At 45.1% G+C, this 19,865-nt stretch overlaps 1 protein-coding gene across 1 annotated transcript in view; it reads left to right on the top strand.

The window, feature by feature from the left end:
• Nucleotides 1–19,865, top strand: part of ADD2 (adducin 2) — a 122,859-nt gene that overhangs the window by 68,015 nt on the left and 34,979 nt on the right. The window contains exons 3-8 of the mRNA XM_086323801.1: nt 1,825–2,041; nt 3,735–3,873; nt 13,429–13,580; nt 14,015–14,095; nt 17,290–17,439; nt 18,598–18,741. Of these exons, the coding sequence (XP_086179927.1) occupies nt 1,859–2,041; nt 3,735–3,873; nt 13,429–13,580; nt 14,015–14,095; nt 17,290–17,439; nt 18,598–18,741 (849 nt within the window). The 5' untranslated portion in view covers nt 1,825–1,858. The remainder of the gene's footprint in view (nt 1–1,824; nt 2,042–3,734; nt 3,874–13,428; nt 13,581–14,014; nt 14,096–17,289; nt 17,440–18,597; nt 18,742–19,865) is intronic.

The following is a 19,865-nucleotide window of genomic DNA, read 5'->3' as shown; positions in this document are numbered from 1 at the left end:
TTGCAAGCTGAGCCACCAGGGAAGCCCTGGAATGAATGCCTTCTGTTATACAGCACAACCACAAACATTTATCTGTGGTATTTCAACCATGGCTGCCCATTAGAATCACCCAGAGAACTTAAAAAAAAAAAATCCTGAAATCCAGGTCATACCCAAGATCAATAATATTAAAATCTCTGATATCAGTATTTTTCAAAGTTCTCCAGGAGATTCCAATGTGCACCCAAGCTTGAGAACCCCAAGGGTTCAGAGCTTCAGCTGACCCTTGAAGGACCTTGTCCATGTGTCTTCCCTTGGACTTGCTATTTGCCTTCCCCAAAGAACAAGAATGCAAATAACAATAATATCAGTCAATCACCTGAGTGTTCTGGGCTGATGGGATGGGCTCCCACTTACTTGTCTTGCCTAGTGTGGCCCTGCCTGTCCTACTTGGAAGAACTGTAAGGTAGAGGGTAAAGTGCTGACAGAAGATGGAAGAAGTCGCAGACTTCTCATAGACAACAAGAATATGCTATCTGGTTGTCAACAAGGCCTGTTCCATAATGAGCTGCTGACTGGAATGAAGGCTAAGGCTTTGGCTAACAGGATGAGCCTAGAGGGCAGAGCAGATCAGGTCTGGGGAGGCCAGGAGCTGCTTTGAGAGAACAATGGCAGTTCCACGTCCTTCTGGAAGGGAGTCCCCAGAGGCAAAGGGAAGGAGGGGCAGATTAAGGATGAAAGCCAAGTACCTTGAGCTCAGATAAAGCACTTTTGTTGGTATCTTCCTATTTGCCTTCAAAAACTAGTTATTGTTCAGTCAAGGCACTTGCCTTCTTTTGCTGAGAAGGGGCTCAGCCACCTGGGAGAAGGCTGAGGCTCTGTAAGCCCCCACACCCTCCGGATGTTGAAGGAGCATGATAACCTAGCAGCACTGACACAAAGGGAGACTGGTGGCCACAGTCCCACAGCTGGGAAGCCAAGGCTGAGCAGCAGCCTGCTTCTTCAGCAGGACTCCAATATGGCCATAAGGACATTCATTCACTCACCATTCAGGCATTTTTAAAAGCCTGCTTGAGTGGAAAAAATAGTGACTCGTTCGCAGCCCAACCTTCCAAGGACGGCCCTAGTTCTCGCTCCAGGTCTAGATACTCAGGCCTCTGGGCAGCCGGGCATATGGTGCCATTCAATCAGTGTTCACTGTTTCACTATTTCTCAATATTCATTTACTGGGGTTTAGAGAAACTCATTTTCCACTAATAAAAACTGCACACCTCTTTTCAATTCATGATAAGAAATGATTCTCCAGTGAGACACGTTTTACAGAAACAGATTCACAATAAATCTTTTCCCGAGGCGGGAGCAAAGTCGAAGTTGGGGGGGGTGGGGAAGCAGCGCTCAGCCTGTTAGAAGCTACCCGTTCTCTTTTCAGTTTCGTGGATTTCCCACCGCATGTTTTTTAGGAGGCTTCTTAGAGGGCTTACATTTTAGATCAAGTACGAACTTGCAGTGAATAGCTTTACACTGTGTGGATAAGCAGCACAAAATGCCCCCAAAGCTTTGCAGGTCGAGGTCGCACTGGGGGACCAGTCTACCTGAACCAAGCCCCGTGGGTCAGGCAGGGAAGGGCTGGCGAGCCGGAGCCAGTGACAGACAGACCTTCACTTAGTCGGACGATGCATCAGCGCCCCCTACAGGCCGGCAGCCGCGGCGCCCTGCCTGCCAACCCGCCTCCCGGCTCACACTCTCCTGGGAATAGCCTCATTCCCACTCCCCACCCCTAATCCAAGCCCTCCGGCCTAGGAAGCGTGCACCCCGACTGGGAGCATCCTCCTTTCTTCTCGGCAGGGGTCCAGGAGGGGACTGCAAACCCACGAGGACGATGAGTGAAGAGACCGTCCCCGAGGCCGCCTCCCCGCCGCCCACGCAGGGGCAGCAGTACTTCGACCGCTTCTCTGAGGACGACCCCGAGTACCTGCGCCTTCGCAGCCGCGCGGCCGACCTGCGGCAGGACTTCAACCTGATGGAGCAGAAGAAGCGCGTCACCATGATCCTGCAGAGCCCGGTGAGTGGGGGTCTGACTCCCGCGGGCGGGGGAGGAGGAAGGAGGCCAGAGGAGGGCGGGGAAGGGGTGCGGAGGACGCCGATGCACCCGGTGAACCCGAAAGAGAAATTGCTCCTCTTCCGCTTGCTCAGAGACGGAACAGTTTTCAGCTCTGAGCAAGATGCTTTGGCTGGGTGGGTGTTTGAGTATCTCCCTAGTCGCTGGCGGATGGCAAATCCTGGCTTATGTGCAGTTTATGGCTTGTGTTTGACTCCCTGGTGGGGAAGGTGGATCTGAGAAGCAGGAGCCCTACTTCAGTTCCTCGTGCCCCTTCTGAGCCTCACTTTCCAGTCTTCCTGTCCCTCTTCACCGAAAACTCTTAACAATTCGGGTAAACCAGGGGCCAGCGAGAGGTGCCACGTGGGAGGTCTGGGGCTCCTTTTTCTGCACACCGCCAAGAACTCTGTCCTGGCAAATAAGGCTTTGACATACCAAGGCAGGAGTGAAGTGCGCCTGAAAGCCCCAGGAGGCGGGGAATAGACAGCAGAGGGGCAAGTCCGGGTCACCCAGCCCTGGCCAGAGTCTTGAGGTCAGTTGGCACCTGCCTGGCATGGATACAGTGCTCTTTCTCAGATGGTGTGTTGAGAAGGATGGAGGGTGGGTCTACTGGACCAGGGAAGCAGGACCATGATGCAGGCCCTCCTAGGGAGGAAGAGCAGTGGGAACAGAGGCAATAGGTCTCTCAGGGAGTAGAGCTGGGTGGGCCTCAGGAAACACTACGTGATCCTAAGTGTTGGTAAGCCCAGGGTGGAGTGGCATCTCCAGGTACTGGCCAGGATGGGCTCTGCCCCAGTCCCTACCTAGGTATTGGAGAGCCAGGGCGTGCAGTGGGCTGTGTGTGACCCGGCTGAGAGCACACAGTGAATGCTAAGGAGGATACGCCCCAGGTCTTGATGACAGGTGACAGTGAGCTGGGGGGTCTGGAGGAGAATGCATTGGGATGACAGAATCCCTGTGTGAGACCAGAAGGGGTGGCTGTTGTGTGGTAGGAGTGGAGGCAGAGTTAGCACTAACCCAAGCTTGGGAACCTGAAGGATGGGACTATTCTCAGGCAGGAGATGGGGCCAAGAGGCAGTCATGCTGCTTCTGTCCTTTTTTGTAGATTCCTCAACACCTAAGTGGCTCCCTATTTCCTCCTGAGTGTCACCTGATGGTCTGCAAAGCCAGGCTCAGAGTAGCAGGATATCAAAAGTGACCTCTGAGGCCATCAACTCCTTCTGTATAGGCCCCACCATCCCCACCCCTCATAAGGAAACTGAGGCCCAGAAGAGCCATCAGCCTGACTAATGACAGGGAAGATGGCATACTTTTTCATTCAATTCTGCTTTTTAAAATGTCTTTTAATTACTAAAGTGAAGTCCTGCTGTGTCTGATGGGGGTGGGGAGGGGTCTAGGCTATCACTAAGACATCAGAAGGACCTGGATTCTGGAGTATATATTGCCTGGAGTTTCCCCCAGGGCAAAGGGAATAGGATCCATTCCCAGCATCTCCTTGTTGCTCCCCACACAGCAGTTTTGGGAGGCTCCTGAGGTCCCAGATATGTGGCTCTGATCTAGCTGACCCAGGGGCCACGGGTGGGCACTTGGAAGAGGGGCCATCAGTATCCCTCGTGCTTGAGACACACTGGGAGGACGCCTCGGGGGCCTGCTTCAGTCTTTCAGGGAGGAGCTGGAAGGCCTCATCCAGGAGCAGATGAAGAAGGGGAACAACTCCTCCAACATCTGGGCCCTGCGGCAGATCGCGGACTTCATGGCCAGCACCTCCCACGCAGTCTTCCCAACATCTTCCATGAGTACGTGGGGAACTGGGGAGCTGCCAGGAGCAGAGGTGGAGGAAGTGGGGGGGTGGTGGGGGGAAGGCACAGTAATAAGCAGCTCGGTTGCCAGGCTACGAAGTGAGTGGTACAGCTGCCTTAGCAGACCTGGGGGATCTGGGCAGCAGGGAAAGAAGTACCTGGCTCTGCTTCTAATGCTGCTGTGATGTAAAGGCCCACGGAGAATGATCCCTGATGCCAGAACTAGGAGGGCAGGGGGTGGTCTGCTGGGGGAGGGGGTAGTATAACCCAGTGTCACTGCAGAGAGGCAGGGCAGCCTAGGTATGACCCCACCACCCTCACCCCTCATAAGGGGATTAGCATAAAGGGAAGAGGTTTGCAACCCAAGAATCTTACGTGGCCTCTGCCTGAGGCCTGGGAGTGGACAGTGGAGAGTGAGAATTCGGCTCCCTGTCGCTCTAGCTTTGGGTACAGAACCTAAGAAAATCCTCGTGTCTTCTTAGCATCCAGCTCTCAGGTGGCTCTTCCCTCAGTCCTCTGGAGTTACTCCTTTGGAAATGGAGTTTGGAGGGGACGAAAGGAGGCCTTTGGAGCTGGTGTCTCCATGCCCCACTGGACAGGTCAACCTGACTCCATAGACAAGGGCCAAGAGCAGCCAAGGCTAGGTACAAACCCATCTTCCTTGGCTCTGAAGCTCTGCCCACAATCTTTAAGAAACAAACATTGGAAAATACTTCCTTCAATAAAATAAATACAGGATTATGGTTGAAAATTAGGAAAATAATCAAGAAAGGGAATTAAAAATCACTGAACTGAGTCCTTACAATGAAGAAATTCTTATTATCAATGTTTTGGTGTGTGTCCTTCCAGTCTTTTTTTCTTAATACATGGAGACTATGCAAAAAATACAATCACATTATACATGCACATTTATATCCTTATTGTATTTTGACTAATTTTTCATATAAGAAATATGGTTATATAACATAATTTTTGGTAGATGTATGTTATTCTATGCATGGTTGAATATGCCATAGTTTATTTTAGTCAGTTTCCGATTTTTTGGACTTTTAGGTCATTCCCAACTTTTTGCTATTATGAATGACAATTCAAGAAACATCCTTATCAATAAATCTGTGATTAAATCCATGACTATTTTCTTAAGAAAAATTGCTAGAAGTAGAACTGTTAGATTGAATTCTATGCATCTTTTAAAGATTGTTATGCATAATGCCGAATTATCCTGGAGAAAGATGGAACGAATTTACATTGCTACCAGAAATGCAAGAGTGCCCATTTCCTCCACCCTGGTCTGTAGTCTGTTACCATGTTTCATCCTGATGATATGATAAGTGATAAATGGTACTTTGTGTTTTAGTGTGCTTTTATTTGATTGCTAATGAGATTGAATGTTTTCGTATACATATTGGGCATGACAAAAAGAAAACCCAATATGCCCAATATGCATGTGAAAATATTCAATCTTATTAGTAATCCAATAAAAGCACACTAAAACACAAAGTGCCATTTATGACCTATCGTATCATCAGAGTGAAATGTGGTAACAGGCTACGGATCAGTAGTAAATTGCCTGTCGTACCCTTTGCCAGTTTTTTACTTGCAATTCTTTTCTTGGGCTTTTCTGGTGACTCAGCAGTAAAGAATCTGCCTGCAATACAGGAGACATAGTGAATGAGGGTTCGATCCCTGGATTGGGAAGATCCCCTGGAGGAGGAAATGGCAACCCACTCCAGTATTCTTGCCTGGACTATCCTGTGGACAGAGGAGCCTAATGGACTATAGTTCGTGGGGTGGCAAAGAGTCAGACACAACTGAGCATGCATATTCTTTTTTTACAGATTTAAAAATCTTCATAAAGTAAGGCTATTTCTCTACTCCCAATCAAAAACACTGCAGATTTTTTCCAGTGTCTCCTTTGCTTTTTAATTTTTTCATGATATTTTTGTGTTGTAGAATAATTTCCATGGAGTTGAATCTGTTACTATTTTCTTTTGTGTTGTCTGCTTTTGATTGTTTGCTTAGAAACAGCTTCCCTATGTTTTATCATTCAATAAAATACTTTTAATTATTCATTTGCAATTTTTCTCAGCCATCATACAAGTTGATTCTTTAAAATAACTTTAGAAGTATTTTGTCAAGTCTCTTTATTCACCTCAAAAAAATTCCTTCTGGGATTTTGAATGGGGTTGCATTAAATGAATAGATTAATTTGGTGGAGACTTCATAAATGTTCAAATTTATATTAGAATGTAAGCTCCATTGGGGAAAGGATTTTGCTGTTTTGTTCACTGTTAGAGTAGTATCCTGAACTTACAAAAGTAGCTGGCATGTAACAGGTGCTTACAAAATACTTGCATAAATGAATTTTAAATCTTTTCGGAAATGATATGTCCTCGATTATTTAATTCTTTAATGTCCATCAGAAAAGATGGTAGCTATTTTTATGTTCAGTTTAGTTCAGTCGTTCAGTTGTGTCCAACTCTTTGCGACCCCATGGACTTAAGCACACCAGGCTTCCCTGTCCATCACCAACTCTCGGAGCTTACTCGAACTCATGTCCATCGAGCCGGTGATGCCATCCAACCATCTCATGCTCTGTTATCTCCTTCTCCTCCCGCTTTTAATCTTTCTTAGCATCAGGATCTTTTCAAATGAGTCAGTTCTTCGAATCAGGTGGCCAAAGGAGTGGAACTTCAGCTTCAGCATCAGTCCTTCCAGTGAATATTCAGGACTGATTGCCTTTAGGATGGGCTGGTTGGATCTCCTTGCAGTCCAAGGGACTCTCAAGAGTCTCCTCCAACACCACAGTTCAAAAGCATCAATTCTTCGGTGCTCAGCTTTCTTTATAGTCCAACTCTCACATCCATACATGACCACTGGAAAAATCATAGCTTTGACTAGACGGACCTTTGTTGGCAAAGTAATGTCTCTGCTTTTGAATATGCTGTCTAGGTTGGTCATAGGTTTTCTTCCAAGGAGCAAGCATCTTTTAATTTCATGGCTGCAGTCACCATCTGCAGTGATTTTGGAGCCCCCCAAAAATAGTCTCTCACTGTTTCCATTGTTTCCCCATCTATTGGCCATGAAGTGATGAGACTGGATGCCATGATCTTAGTTTTCTGAATGTTGAGCTTTAAGCCAACTTTTTCCACTCTCCTCTTTCACTTTCATCAAGAGGTTCTTTAGTTCTTTACTTTCTGCCATAAGGGTGGTGTCATCTGCATATCTGAGGCTATTGATATTTCTCCTGGCAATGTTGATTCCAGCTTGTGCTTCATCCAGTCCAGAATTTCTCATGATGTACTCTGCATATGAGGTAAATAAGCAGGGTGACAATATACAGCCTTGACATAGTCCTTTCCTGATTTTGTGTAGTGCTTGCTAATTTCTTTTTAAAAAAATTTATTTATTTTAATAGGAGGATAATTATAATATTGTGGTGGTTTTTGACATACATTGACACTTAATAATTTCTTGTTAAATTTATTCTGGAAATTTTATGTAATTTGTCATTTTGAGTGATTCTCCATTCAGATCTTTTCCTGGTTATAGCCGTCACCTAGGGAAATCACTGGAGTTATATATATAAATGTGTGTGTATTTATGTATATTATGTTTATATACATTATATACATTTATATATATATCATTGGAATTATATATATATATATACATATATATATATATACACTAACCCCTTATTGAGCTCTTAAATTCTATATCTTCTCAATGAATTCTTTTGGGTTTCGTATATAGAAAGAAATCACATAGTCATTTTGCATTCTTCAACATTTTACCCTTTGGTTTATTTTTCCAGTTTTCTCATTGCATCCATTAGAACTCTCAGAACAATGTTTAATAATAGATCAGAGAGTAATCATCTTTGCCTTGTTTCTGACTTTAATGGTAATTCTTTTACCACAAGAATTTGAGATAATTATTCTTTATCATGTTGAGGAAATATCTTTGTATTCTAGTTCAATATGGGTTTTTCTCAGAAATGGATATTGAATTTTATAAAATGCATTTTTGGTATGTATTGATGTTTCTTTCCTTGATGTAGGTGAATTATATTAACAGACTTCTGAATATTGAACTCTTTTCATTCCTGAAATAAATAATTTGTGATTTTGATGCAGTCTTTAAAAAATACTCTTCTAGATTTGATTTGCTGGAATTTTATTAATTTTTACATCCATAGTTACGCATGATGAAAAGCAGTTAACTTTTGGGGCAGCCTTTGTTTAGTACTGGTATTAAGGCTATAATTTCCTAAGATGAATCAGGGTGATCCCCACCCTCTTCTTTGCCCTGCTGCTGCTCAATCACTCAGTCATGTCTGACTCTTTGTGATCCCATGGACTGTAGCCCGCCAGGCTCCCCTGTCCATGGGATTCTCCAGGAAAGAATACTGGAGTGGGTTGCCATTTCCTTCTCTACTTCTTTGCCCTAATGGAGCAAAAAAAATTAGGTAGGAAGTCTCTGCTCTTTGAAGACTTATTATTCACTTGTGAAGCTATCCAGATCTGAAATATTTGGATAACATCTTTTTTTCTGTTTCATCTAAAGTTCTTTAAAACTTTGTTTTGCTGCTTCTTGAGTAAATTTTGGTCATATTTATATAAAATAATTCATTTCACATGGCTTTAAAAATTGCTAGTGTGATTTACAATATTATTTTTATCATTTAAACTTTCTGCTGTGGATATGACAACCCATTCTCATTCCTGGTGCTATGTATTCCTGCTTCCTCCTTACTGGCAAATCCAGAGACTAGTTTATTCATAGATCTTCTCACATAAGCCAGTTCTTGGATTTACATATTGATTCTCCTAATTTCCTTATATTCTGATTCATTGATTTTGTTTTTATACTCATCAATTCTTTTCCATAACTTTTCTTTGGTTTATTTTAGTCTTTATATTTTTCTACAATAGAATAAAATGGATTTGATTTATTTTCATATTTAATACAATAATAAAGACATGTAAGGCTATGAAGTTTTTCTCTGAGTATAAATTTGATCCTGTCTCATAAATTTTGACATGTAGAATTTTCTTTGTTGTTAATTTCTAGGTAGCTTGCAGTTGCTGTTTTGGCTTTATTTTTATTCTAAAATAAAATAAGCAACCTCTGGAAGTGTGCTTTCTCATTTGTTAGTGGTAGAATTTGTATTCTTTAAAGGTTTATTGATAATGTCTAATTTTATTGCATTATGTTTAGAAAATGTAGCCTACTTATTGTCTGTGTTGGGGATTTATGAGATTTTTTTTGTGGCCTAATAATATTATATTTAAATGATACATGGATATAGACTCTATCCCTGGGGCATAGTATTTCATTTATGTCTTCATTTACCATTTTTTATTTTATAAAATATTAATGTTGTGTTGTCTCCCACTGTATTTGATTTCTGTTCATTTCTCTGTATTTATGACAGCTTTTGCTTTGTATACCTTGATAAAATGCTTTTCAACGCATAAATGTTTTTATAGCTATAGCTCCATTATGGATTATGCTTTTACTCCATATAAAATGACCTACAAAATGGCTGTTTTTGTCCAAAAGAGCATTATTTTCCTTGGCTTCTACTTTGATCATATTATGACCTCAGTTTATTTTTTGTTTATAGTTGGCTGGGCTACTTTTGATGGTCTATTTTTACCTGCTTTGTGTCACTTTATTTTAGTGTTTGTTTTTGTAAATCTCCTATAGTATTGTCTTTTGGCATCTGTTGCTATAACAGAGAAATCTAAAACAGTCTATTATTGGATCCTTGTTGGTAACCTTTTTTTTTTTTTTTTCAAATGCTTGTGGAATTTCCCCCTTACTCTCACATTTCAGAAATGTTGTCAGAAAGCATTTAATTGTGGGTTATTTTCTTTTAATGAAATGCAGTAAGTCCTTATAGTTTATATACACACACACACACACACACACGTCTTTTTTTGAACTCAAAATTTTTTCTTCTATTATGTCAGTTCAGCTCAGTTCAGTTCAGTCACTCAGTTGTGTCCGACTCTTTGCGACCCCATGAATTGCAGCATGCCAGGCCTCCCTGTCCATCACCAACTCCTGGAGTTCATTCAAACTCATGTCCATCGAGTTGGTGAAGCCATCCAGCCATCTCATCCTCTGTCGTCCCCTTCTCCTCCTGCCCCAACTCCCTCCCAGCATCAGAGTCTTTTCCAATGAGTCAACTCTTCGCATGAGGTGGCCAAAGTACTGGAGTTTCAGCTTTATCATCAGTTCTTCCAAAGAACATCCAGGACTGATCTCCTTTAGAATGGACTGGTTGGATCTCTTTGCAGTCCAAGGGACTCTCAAGAGTCTTCTCCAACACCACAGTTCAAAAGATCAATTCTTCGGCGCTCAGCTTTCTTAACAGTCCAACTCTCACATCCATACATGACCACTGGGAAAAGCACAGCTTTGACTAGACGGACCTTTGTTGGCAAAGTAATATCTCTGCTTTTGAATATGCTATCTAGGTTGGTCATAACCTTCCTTCCAAGGAGTAAGCTTCTTTTAATTTCATGGCTGCAGTCAACATCTGCAGTGATTTTGGAGCCCAGAAAAATAAAGTCTGACACTGTTTCTATTGTTTCCCCATCTATTTCCCATGAAGTAATGAGACCAGATGCCATGATCTTCGTTTTCTGAATGTTGAGCTTTAAGCCAACATTTTCACTCTCCTCTTTCACTTTCATCAAGAGGCTTTTTAGTTCCTCTTCACTTTCTGCCATAAGGGTGGTGTCATCTGCATATCTGAGGTTATTGATATTTCTCCTGGCAATCTTGATTCCAGCTTGTGCTTCTTCCAGCCCAGCATTTCTCATGATGTACTCTGCATATAAGTTAAATAAGCAGGGTGACAATGTACAGCCTTGACGTACTCCTTTTCCTATTTGGAACCAGTCTGTTGTTCCATGTCCAGTTCTAACTGTTGCTTCCTGACCTGCATACAGGTTTCTCAAGAGGCAGGTCAGGTGGTCTGGTATTCTCATCTCTTTCAGAATTTTCCACAGTTTATTGTGATCCACACAGTCAAAGGCTTTGGCATAGTCAATCAAGCATAAATAGATGTTTTTCTGGAACTCTCTTGCTTTTTCAATGATCCAGCAGATGTTGGCAATTTGATCTCTGGTTCCTCTGCCTTTTCTAAAACCAGCTTGAACATCAGGAAATTCACGGTTCACGAATTGTTAAAGCCTGGCTTGGAGAATTTTGAGCATTACTTTACTAGCGTGTGAGATGAGTGCAATTGTGCGGTAGTTTGAGCATTCTTTGGCATTGCCTTTCTTTGGGATTGGAATGAAAACTGACCTTTTCCAGTCCTGTGGCCACTGCTGAGTTTTCCCAATTTGCTGGCATATTGAGTGCAGCACTTTCCCAGCATCATCTTTCAGGATTTGAAATAGCTCAACTGGAGTTCCATCACCTCCACTAGCTTTGTTCGTAGTGATGCTTTCTAAGGCGCACTTGACTTCACATTCCAGGATGTCTGGCTCTAGTTGAGTGATCTACTTATATGCTTAGATGCCAGGGCTTCTGCTCTTTGTCCCATGTCTATCAAATTCTTACTCATCATTTTCATGTCACTGATCTTACACTCTTCCTCTTTAAAGAGAAATAGGGCTTTCCATTGCTTTACTGATCAGCATCTGCCAGGAAAACAGTTGGATGTCTGGAAATCTGGTTGGTGCATGCCAGGGTAACTGAGTCAGCGAATGTGGAGAAGGAAAATTCAAGGTGTCATGAGTCCAAGCCCAGAGAGGTTGTTCTTTGTCCAGCTCCATTCGCCTTAGGATTTTGTTTGTTTCCTTGAGTTTTTTTTTTTTTTTTTTTCTCCTGTAGAGTATGTAGGTAGCTTTCTGGGAGTTTGGTGGATTTTCATCTGTGTTTTCTTAGGTACTTTGAAATAATGGCCCAGTTAGATCTTCACTTGGTGAGGCTGATCAGAATAAGCATCCTTTCCAAGAAGACCCTGAGGACAGAGGACCGGGGACTCCTGTGGAGCCCTGTGGTCTCTTCTGGGCCTGTAGGTGGACAGTCCTCATGGGAAGCTCTACAGGGTTGGGGAGGGGGACTCTTAGGGGATACAGGACACAGAGGACATGATAGCCGGTGTTTTCAGACTTCTTCTGGCCTCCTGATCGTCTCTGGGGGCTCCACAGTCATTTCTCAAAGAAGAGTTCAAAGACCTCTCCCAACAACAGCCTCCCCCATCTCCAGCTTTGCTTGGGGGCCTTATGCTTCTGATGTGCTTCCCTTCTTGCTGCCAGCGGCAAATACTTGTCTGGGGAACTAGAAAGGAGGCAAGGATCCTCGACTAGTCAGCTTGAAATAGAAATCCTTCATTTTGAGATTTTGTTGCTGTTTTTCTTGCCAGTTCAGCCAGGTCTTTGGACCACTTGTATCCCTGTCAACTTCCTGTACTGGACCCATGCCCTAGAGGCATACCACCACTGGTGGGCACAAGCCCGTTGGGGCATCTTCCTGACATGGGGTGTTTGAGGCTTGCTCTGCTTGCTTTATGCTCCCAGTCCACCTTCATATTCACAGACCTTATCATTTCAGCTAATGGCAAACCTGATACAGGACATACATCATGTGGTGTGGCAGTGAGGTTTGCAGTGATGGTGGAAGCTTCCTAAGAGCATTTTCATCCATTAAAGTTTTTAGTGGGATGCTGAGGAAGGCAGCATTAGGAGGCTCCCAGCCAGACATCATTTTGAGCCAGAACCCTTTCCTATTGATTCTTTTATTGTTTCCTAGACACTGATTAATTGGAGGGCTGGGGCTCAGATGCCCTCTTCTGGCTTCCTGAGGCATGCAGGCAGTGGTCAGAATGGTTCATGGGACTGACTAGACCTTTTGGGTGCCCTGAGTAGAAGACTATCAAACTCTCTAGGTTCATTTCCATATTACCAAATTCCTGGAAAGAGCCATAAATAACCAAGCGACTGCATATCTGGAGGCAATCAGAAGTAGGCTGAGTCCTCAGCCTCCAGCCCTTCAGCCCACCACAGCCACACTGACTTCTGGAAGTTTATGACTTGTCAGAAAAAGTTGAGGAATTTACCTCCTGGTTGACTTGGCTTTCTGTTTGCCCTTTTCTAAATCAGAGAAAAAGTTAGTTAAAACAATAGGATAATGCTTAGCAACTTACTCATTAAAACTAACTGATAAAATGTACCCATATTTCCACTCAGAAATTTATTTTTGCTTTTATTCAATGTCCATCTCTAGGGTTTATAGTCAGCTTGAGCTGAGATCCTTTCATTTGTGGCCTTGAATCTGGACATGTGTTTTGACCCAAAGCAATGCCTTCCTTCTCTAAAGGAGCAGAGAACTTAATTGGGCACAACTATCCATTCTGTGGAGGGTTTTCTCTTCTGGAGTCAGGGTCAAAGGATGTTGAATTCCCTGCCCACAGGAGTCTCGTGTATGGATGTAGCTAGTGCCCAGGAGAATTTGGAGAGGGTGGGGGCAAGGCAGGAGAGTGCAGACGTGAGCTCCTGACCCGAAAGCTGCCTTCTGTCCCTTCAGACTTCTCCATGATGACACCCATCAATGACCTCCACACAGCCGACTCCCTGAACCTGGCCAAGGGGGAGCGGCTCATGCGGTGCAAGATCAGCAGTGTCTACCGCCTCCTGGACCTGTATGGCTGGGCCCAGCTGAGCGACACCTACGTGACGGTGAGGACAGCGTCCGGGGCTGGGTGGGGCTCTACCTGTGGCCCCCACCAAACCCAGAGGGAGACTTCCTGAGCCTTAGTGTGCCTGTGACACTGCTGGCCATGAGCTCTTCCAAGGTTTCTAGCCACTGTGGCTACCTGAAATAGACAACCTGCCCAGCGGGCACTTCTCTGGATGAGAAGCCAGGAATTCCTGGAGCCTATTTCTAGGGCCACCCTTGACCATTGGGAGATTCCTCTTATAGCTCCATTTCCCTGGCTCCAAATAAAGGCTGAGTCTTCTTTATCTCTCATGGGTCAGGAGGAAGTAAGCGTTCTTGGGCTGGGGGGAGATTTGTATGCAGTGGATTCAGGGGTAAAGGTGATTCAAGCACAGTATCATTGGAAATGGCCCGTCTCCCTCCTCACCACGGGGAACACATGTCTTTCCTCCAGCTGAGAGTCAGCAAGGAGCAGGACCACTTCCTGATCAGCCCTAAGGGAGTCTCTTGCAGTGAAGTCACAGCATCCAGCCTGGTAAGTACAGTGTGGCATCTCACTACAGATTTCTTGTTGAAATGACAGCACCGTCTTTGCTCCACGCTAGCCACTGCCATCTTGTCCTTCATGCAGTTTGCAATCTGGTGGGAGAGAGAATCACGTGGACACCAAAACAAACTCTGCACAGACCATGATGTGACCAAGAGACCAAATGGGAGGTGAAGGCAGCAAACTCACTAGGAGGGAGAGGGAAGGAAAGATGAGCCTAGAGGCTTCTGCGCCCAGGATTGGACTTCAAAGCCTGGGAGTCAGGAAGCCTTCCTGGCTCAGGTGTACATTAGAACAACAGCCAGTGCTTTGTCCCATCGCAATGCAAGGCTCTTCTAGTACTAGGAGAGAGAGTTTCTGGGTCCCCTTTCGGGGCTGAGTTTTCAAATTTGCGCAATGGCAGTACCTACACACCCTATGGCCCTGCAGCTGTCCTCAAGAGGGGGGACTGTTTTCTCACTGGACAAAGGCACTGCATGGGACAGTAACTGTCCTGTTACGCTGTAGAGATTCTTGTGTGACCACAGGTCACATATCCAAGGCTGAGATAAGGAACACATGAGAGCAGAGAGAGCTCATCCCAGAGAGGGAAGTCTGAGTGGGCCCCCCAGCCGAGGAGGTTGGCGAGCTGGGCTGAATGGAAACCAGGGTCTGCATCAGAGCCTTGCAGGTTTAAATTCCTCAGATGGCAGGGTGGCTGCCACTTTCATGGGTCAGGCCACTTGAAAGTCATGTTCACCCTGTAAAATTCACTTAAAGTAGAATTTTGTAAGACAGGGTTATTGACCATCGTATGCTTCTGCTGGAACTGGTGTTGTCAGTAGCGTGTTCCTTACTCTGGTACCACTTGTCCGCCTGGGCCTCTGAGCTGCGTGTGGTGGGTGTGTTGTGGAACTGCCCTGTGTGCTGCATTCAGGGGCCTGTCCCTGCGCTGTAGTTTTAAGAGCCAAAGCTGACATGATTTTTAGAAAGGAAAAATCTAGCCTGCTAATGTCCAGCAAACACTTCTAGTCAATAAGTTAGGCTAAATTAACTACCTACCAGCTTCTGGGAGACTGCTCATGGAGCAGGAGGTGTTTTCAGCCTAAGCGTGTCTGGAAGGGCCTGTTTCAGGATTAGGGTTGTGTTGAGTGATTTGGAACCTAAGAAGGAGGTGATGGGGTCTTCCCTATAGCTCAAGTGGTAAAGAGTCTGCCTGCAATGCAGGAACCTATGGTTCAATCCCTGGGTTGGGAAGATCCTGTGGAGAAGGGACTGTCAATCCATTCCAGTATTCTTGCCTGGAGAATCCCATGGACAGAGAAGCCTGGCGGGCTAGTTTATGGGGTCACAAAGAGTCATACGTGACTGAGTCACTAACACACAGAAGGAGGTGTTGTAAGGCGCAGTGTCTGCCCAGGGGCAGTCCTGGGGTGGGGGGCACAGAATGAGGCCAAAGCTGCTATTGGTGCAGTTAGGATGAATGTCTCCTGTCAACTGGGAGGAAATGTTGGTCATCTATTGAGATGATCATATGGTTTTTATTCTTCACTTTGTTAATGTGTTGTATCATACTGATTAATTTGCATATATTGAACCATCCTTGTATTCCTGTGATAAATCCCACTTGATCATGGTGTGTTGTTGTTCAGTCACCAAGTCATATCCAACTCTTTGCAACCCCCGGACTACAGCACACCAGACTTGCCTGTCCCTCACTATCTCCCAGAGTTTGCCCAAATTCATGTCCATTTCACTGGTGATACCTCCAACCATCTCATCCTCTGTCTGTATAGTCCTTTTAATGTGTTGTTGGACTCAGTTTGCTAGTATTTTGTTGAGGATTCTTCCATATATATTCATATTCATTTGTGATATTAATCTGCAATTTTCTTTTTTTGTGAGATATTTTTCTGGTTTTGGTATCATGATGATGGTGGCCTCATAGAATGAATTTGGGAGTGTTTGTTCCTCTGTGGTTATTTTGGAAGAGTTTCAGAAAGATAGGTATTAACTCTTCTCTAAATGTTTGATACAATTCACACCTGAAGCCACCTGTTCTTGGACTTTTGTTTGTTGGAAGTCTTTAATCATAGTTTCAGTTTCAGTACTTGTGACTGACCTGTTTCATATTCCTGTTTCTTCCTGGTACAGTCTTAGAAGGGTGTTCATCTCAATGAATTTGTCCATTTCTCCCAGGTTGTCCATTTTATTGGCATATATTAATACTTGCTTGTAGTAGTCTCTTATAATCCTTGTGTTGGTCATTTTTGCATTTGTACAAACTTGTTTTTGCCTTTGCTTAGACATAATTAAGGAGTGGCTTTTGTTTTCTGTGTCATAGTCAAAAGTGGTCTTCTCTGATGATGATGTTCTGTGAGGTTGTTTATGTTAAGCAGGAAGTGCTATGGCTTAGCTGTGTGCCAGGCCAGCAACAGCCACCAGAAGCTGTATGTGTGTGTGTGTGTGTGTGTGTGTACACACATGCATGGGCATGCGTGTGTGTTCACTGTAACACCCACAATCCCTCAGAGTCAAAAGCAGATTATAAGACCAGGGACTGCTCTCTCCTTTGTCTGTTAAGCCCTAGCTTTTGGGTGACTGGTAAATGGATGTTCATTATACTATCCTCTTTACCTTTGTGTGTGATTAAATTTTTTCAAAATAATAAGCTGGAAAAAAAGAAAAAGTCTCAGCTTAGATGCTGCTTCCTCTGGGAAGGCTTCTCTGCTCTCCTATTTCCACTGGGATTAAAGACTCATCCTATCTGCTTCTAGAGAATTCTGTGAATGACTCTCTCCTTATACCTTGATACTCAAACTGTGGTCCATGGACCAGCAGCAGGGGTATCACTGGCTTCTTTTTGGAAATGCAGACTCCCAGGCTGAGTTCTGGCTACCAAATTCAAATCTGCATTTTGATAGGATCTCCAGGTGATCCTCATGCACAGTGAAGTTTGCAAAACTCTTGCATTTTTTGTGAATTAAAATTGCCTTTGTTTCCCAGCAGCCTGTGTGCTCACCCTGCAGGCAGGAACTCTTCCCCCACCCCGCCACCAAGCACATCCGTTGCCCGTGGTGTGATGGAGAGTGGACGCTGGTGGGTGGGCATATGCCTGGCCCACCTGCAGGGAGGGGAGTGAGGGGCCTCTGCCTTCCGGTGGTCAGAAGTCTCTTTTCCTCCTCACCCCCACCCCGGCCCAGATCAAGGTGAACATCCTGGGAGAGGTGGTGGAGAAGGGCAGTAGCTGCTTCCCCGTGGACACCACGGGCTTCTGCCTGCACTCGGCCATCTATGCTGCCAGACCCGACGTGCGTTGCATCATCCACCTGCACACTCCGGCCACGGCGGCGGTGAGTGTCAGCTCTGCAGCCAGCATTTCAGCCCCCATGGCAGCAGACCCATGGCACCTGTCTCTCTGAGAGTCTCCCCACGGGGAGATATAAGCCCCGCAAGCTAGGAGCAAACTCACCATTTAATGCAGTTCTGGAAAGATTCCCTGGAACTCGGGCCAAGGTGAGGAGGGACACCCGATGTGGGAATCTCCTCCTCTCATTTTTCTGACTGTGGAAGTCTCAGTGAGGGGAGATAAGGTGAAGGTGTGTACTGTCGGCCCCCCTCTGTCCCCCAACTGCTGCATACGCAAACCGGCCCCACTTGTCCAGGTGATGCCACCTTCTGAGACTCTGCTTAGGTCAGCCCGGCACCTGCCCCCTAGCCCAGGCTCTGGCATGGACACATCTTGCTATGAGATCAGATGGTGGGAACCTGCACTGTGTCCACTTTTCACAATGTGGGGGTGGGGGCTGGGAGCTGGGGCAGGAGCAAAGAGAACTGGGAGAGAACAGAGGGAAGACCATCAAGGAGCAGGCTGTCCCCTGAGGTCTCTGGACACTTCTCTGTGTCTACCTGAGGTGCGGCAGTGCACCTGGAAAGACAGCAGACACCCATCCCCAACTACCAATCCCCTGGCCACACAGCTACAGGGGCAGAGCAGACCTGCCACCGACTTGTGATTTTTCTCTGCAAAATCACACTGGTTTACAAGCACTCAGACCTTCCAAAAGTTAGACTAAGGCTACGTGATATATTTGTGCCAAGTATGCATTTCTGCAGAGCTGGGGCTGACGTGACGGGCAGGGCAAGATGACTGAAGGAAGGTGAGAGGCTCTCCCAATCTCTCCGTGTTCCTTGCTTTTAATAAAGGCCAAGGGTTGGCACATGGTGGTTACAGCCTGGATTTTAATCATCTCCCCTGGCACTTGCATTGCCCCATTGCTAGAAAAATGGGAGCTTCTCAATGGGCCTCCCTGTCAGCGAAGAGTCGTGGCTGTTTCTGCAGCCAAGGCTGAAGGTCTCTACCAACCCACCCCCTGGACCCTGGACCCTGCTTCACTGCTGCCTGTCCCCAGACAGAGCTTGACTGGGCCATCTGAGGAGAGGGCGACTGTGACAGAGGGGCAGGGGGTGGGGAGGGTGGGGGTAGCTAACCATTTCTCATCTCACTGAAGGTGTCAGCCATGAAGTGGGGCCTCCTGCCTGTGTCCCACGATGCCCTGCTGGTGGGTGACATGGCGTATTATGACTTCAATGGTGAGATGGAGCAGGAAGCTGATCGGATCAACCTGCAGAAGTGCCTTGGACCCACCTGCAAGGTTCGGCTCAGCTGTTCTAGGAAGATGCTCTGGGAGGGGTTGTCAAAAACCCATATCACAAAAGGGATAAATATTCCTTGGAAAATGTTTATAAGTTGCAGATAAACAAGAGCAACAAAAGAAAGGAAATAATCTTTCACCCTACCCTTCGATTTTGATGCACACTCCCATATCTATTCACGTAGATTTAGAAAACTAGGATTGTAAAACTCTTCTTTCCCCTTAGCAATATACAGTCAACTCCTCTGTAAGTTATTAAAATACTTTCTAATCACTATTTTAAATTATATGTCACCGTATGAATGGCTGTGCCGTCATTTACCTGAACAGTCCTCTATGGTTGGACATTGAAAAGATTTTTCTCCTCGAATTTTCTTTTAATGTAAACAATTCCATGATGAAAATTCCTTCTGCTACATCTTTGTGTTTGATTTCTAAAGGATGCATAGTTTAACTTATTACTCTGCATAGTAACAAACTGCCCTCTCCTCTGGACGAGGCTAGTATGTATAAGAATGCCATTTTTCTATAGTCTCCTCAAACTTGAGTGTTATCCCTTATTTATTTATTTATTTATTTTTTTGCTAACTTGACAGAACAGAATCTCATTATTATTGCTTGATTTAAGTCTGAAGACCTATTTTATAACAGCACATAATCAGGGCTGGTGAGCTTAGAAGGGGAAGTTTCAGAGCCAAGCCTGGCTTGATGGGTGCTTTGCCCCCTTCCTTGCTGCTGCTGGAGTCATCTCCCATTTGAGAGTCCCTGTCTTCCCATCTCTAACATGGAGCAGAAATCCCTGCTGCCCTTTCCTGCCATCCTCTGAAACCTCATAAGCAGAGTCAGGAGAGGGGTGATGTTCACAACCCTGAAGTGCTACAAAAAGACAAGGGCGTTCGCTATCTGTAAAATCTTTTGTGAGCGAGACTCATAGTCTCTTCCCATCTCTGTGGCTCTTAAGAGGAAAAAAACTCCAGCTGTTTTCAGCAAGAACGGATATGAGGACTAGGCCACTGGGCCTCAGCCCAGGTACTGGAAGGATGGATCTGATGCTTGGGTCTGCATCCCAGCCCCCAGGTGGTTGTCACCTGGGTTTTACTCAGAACATCCTTAAGGATGAAACC

Source organism: Bos grunniens, chromosome 11, assembly GCF_055505025.1.
Source record: "Bos grunniens cultivar Pamir isolate PY7600 chromosome 11, Bosgru_T2T1.0, whole genome shotgun sequence".
In the NCBI taxonomy this organism is placed as follows: Eukaryota; Metazoa; Chordata; class Mammalia; order Artiodactyla; family Bovidae; genus Bos; species Bos grunniens.
Note: the sequence above shows the minus strand (reverse complement) of the source record. Positions and strands in the feature narration are given on the sequence as shown.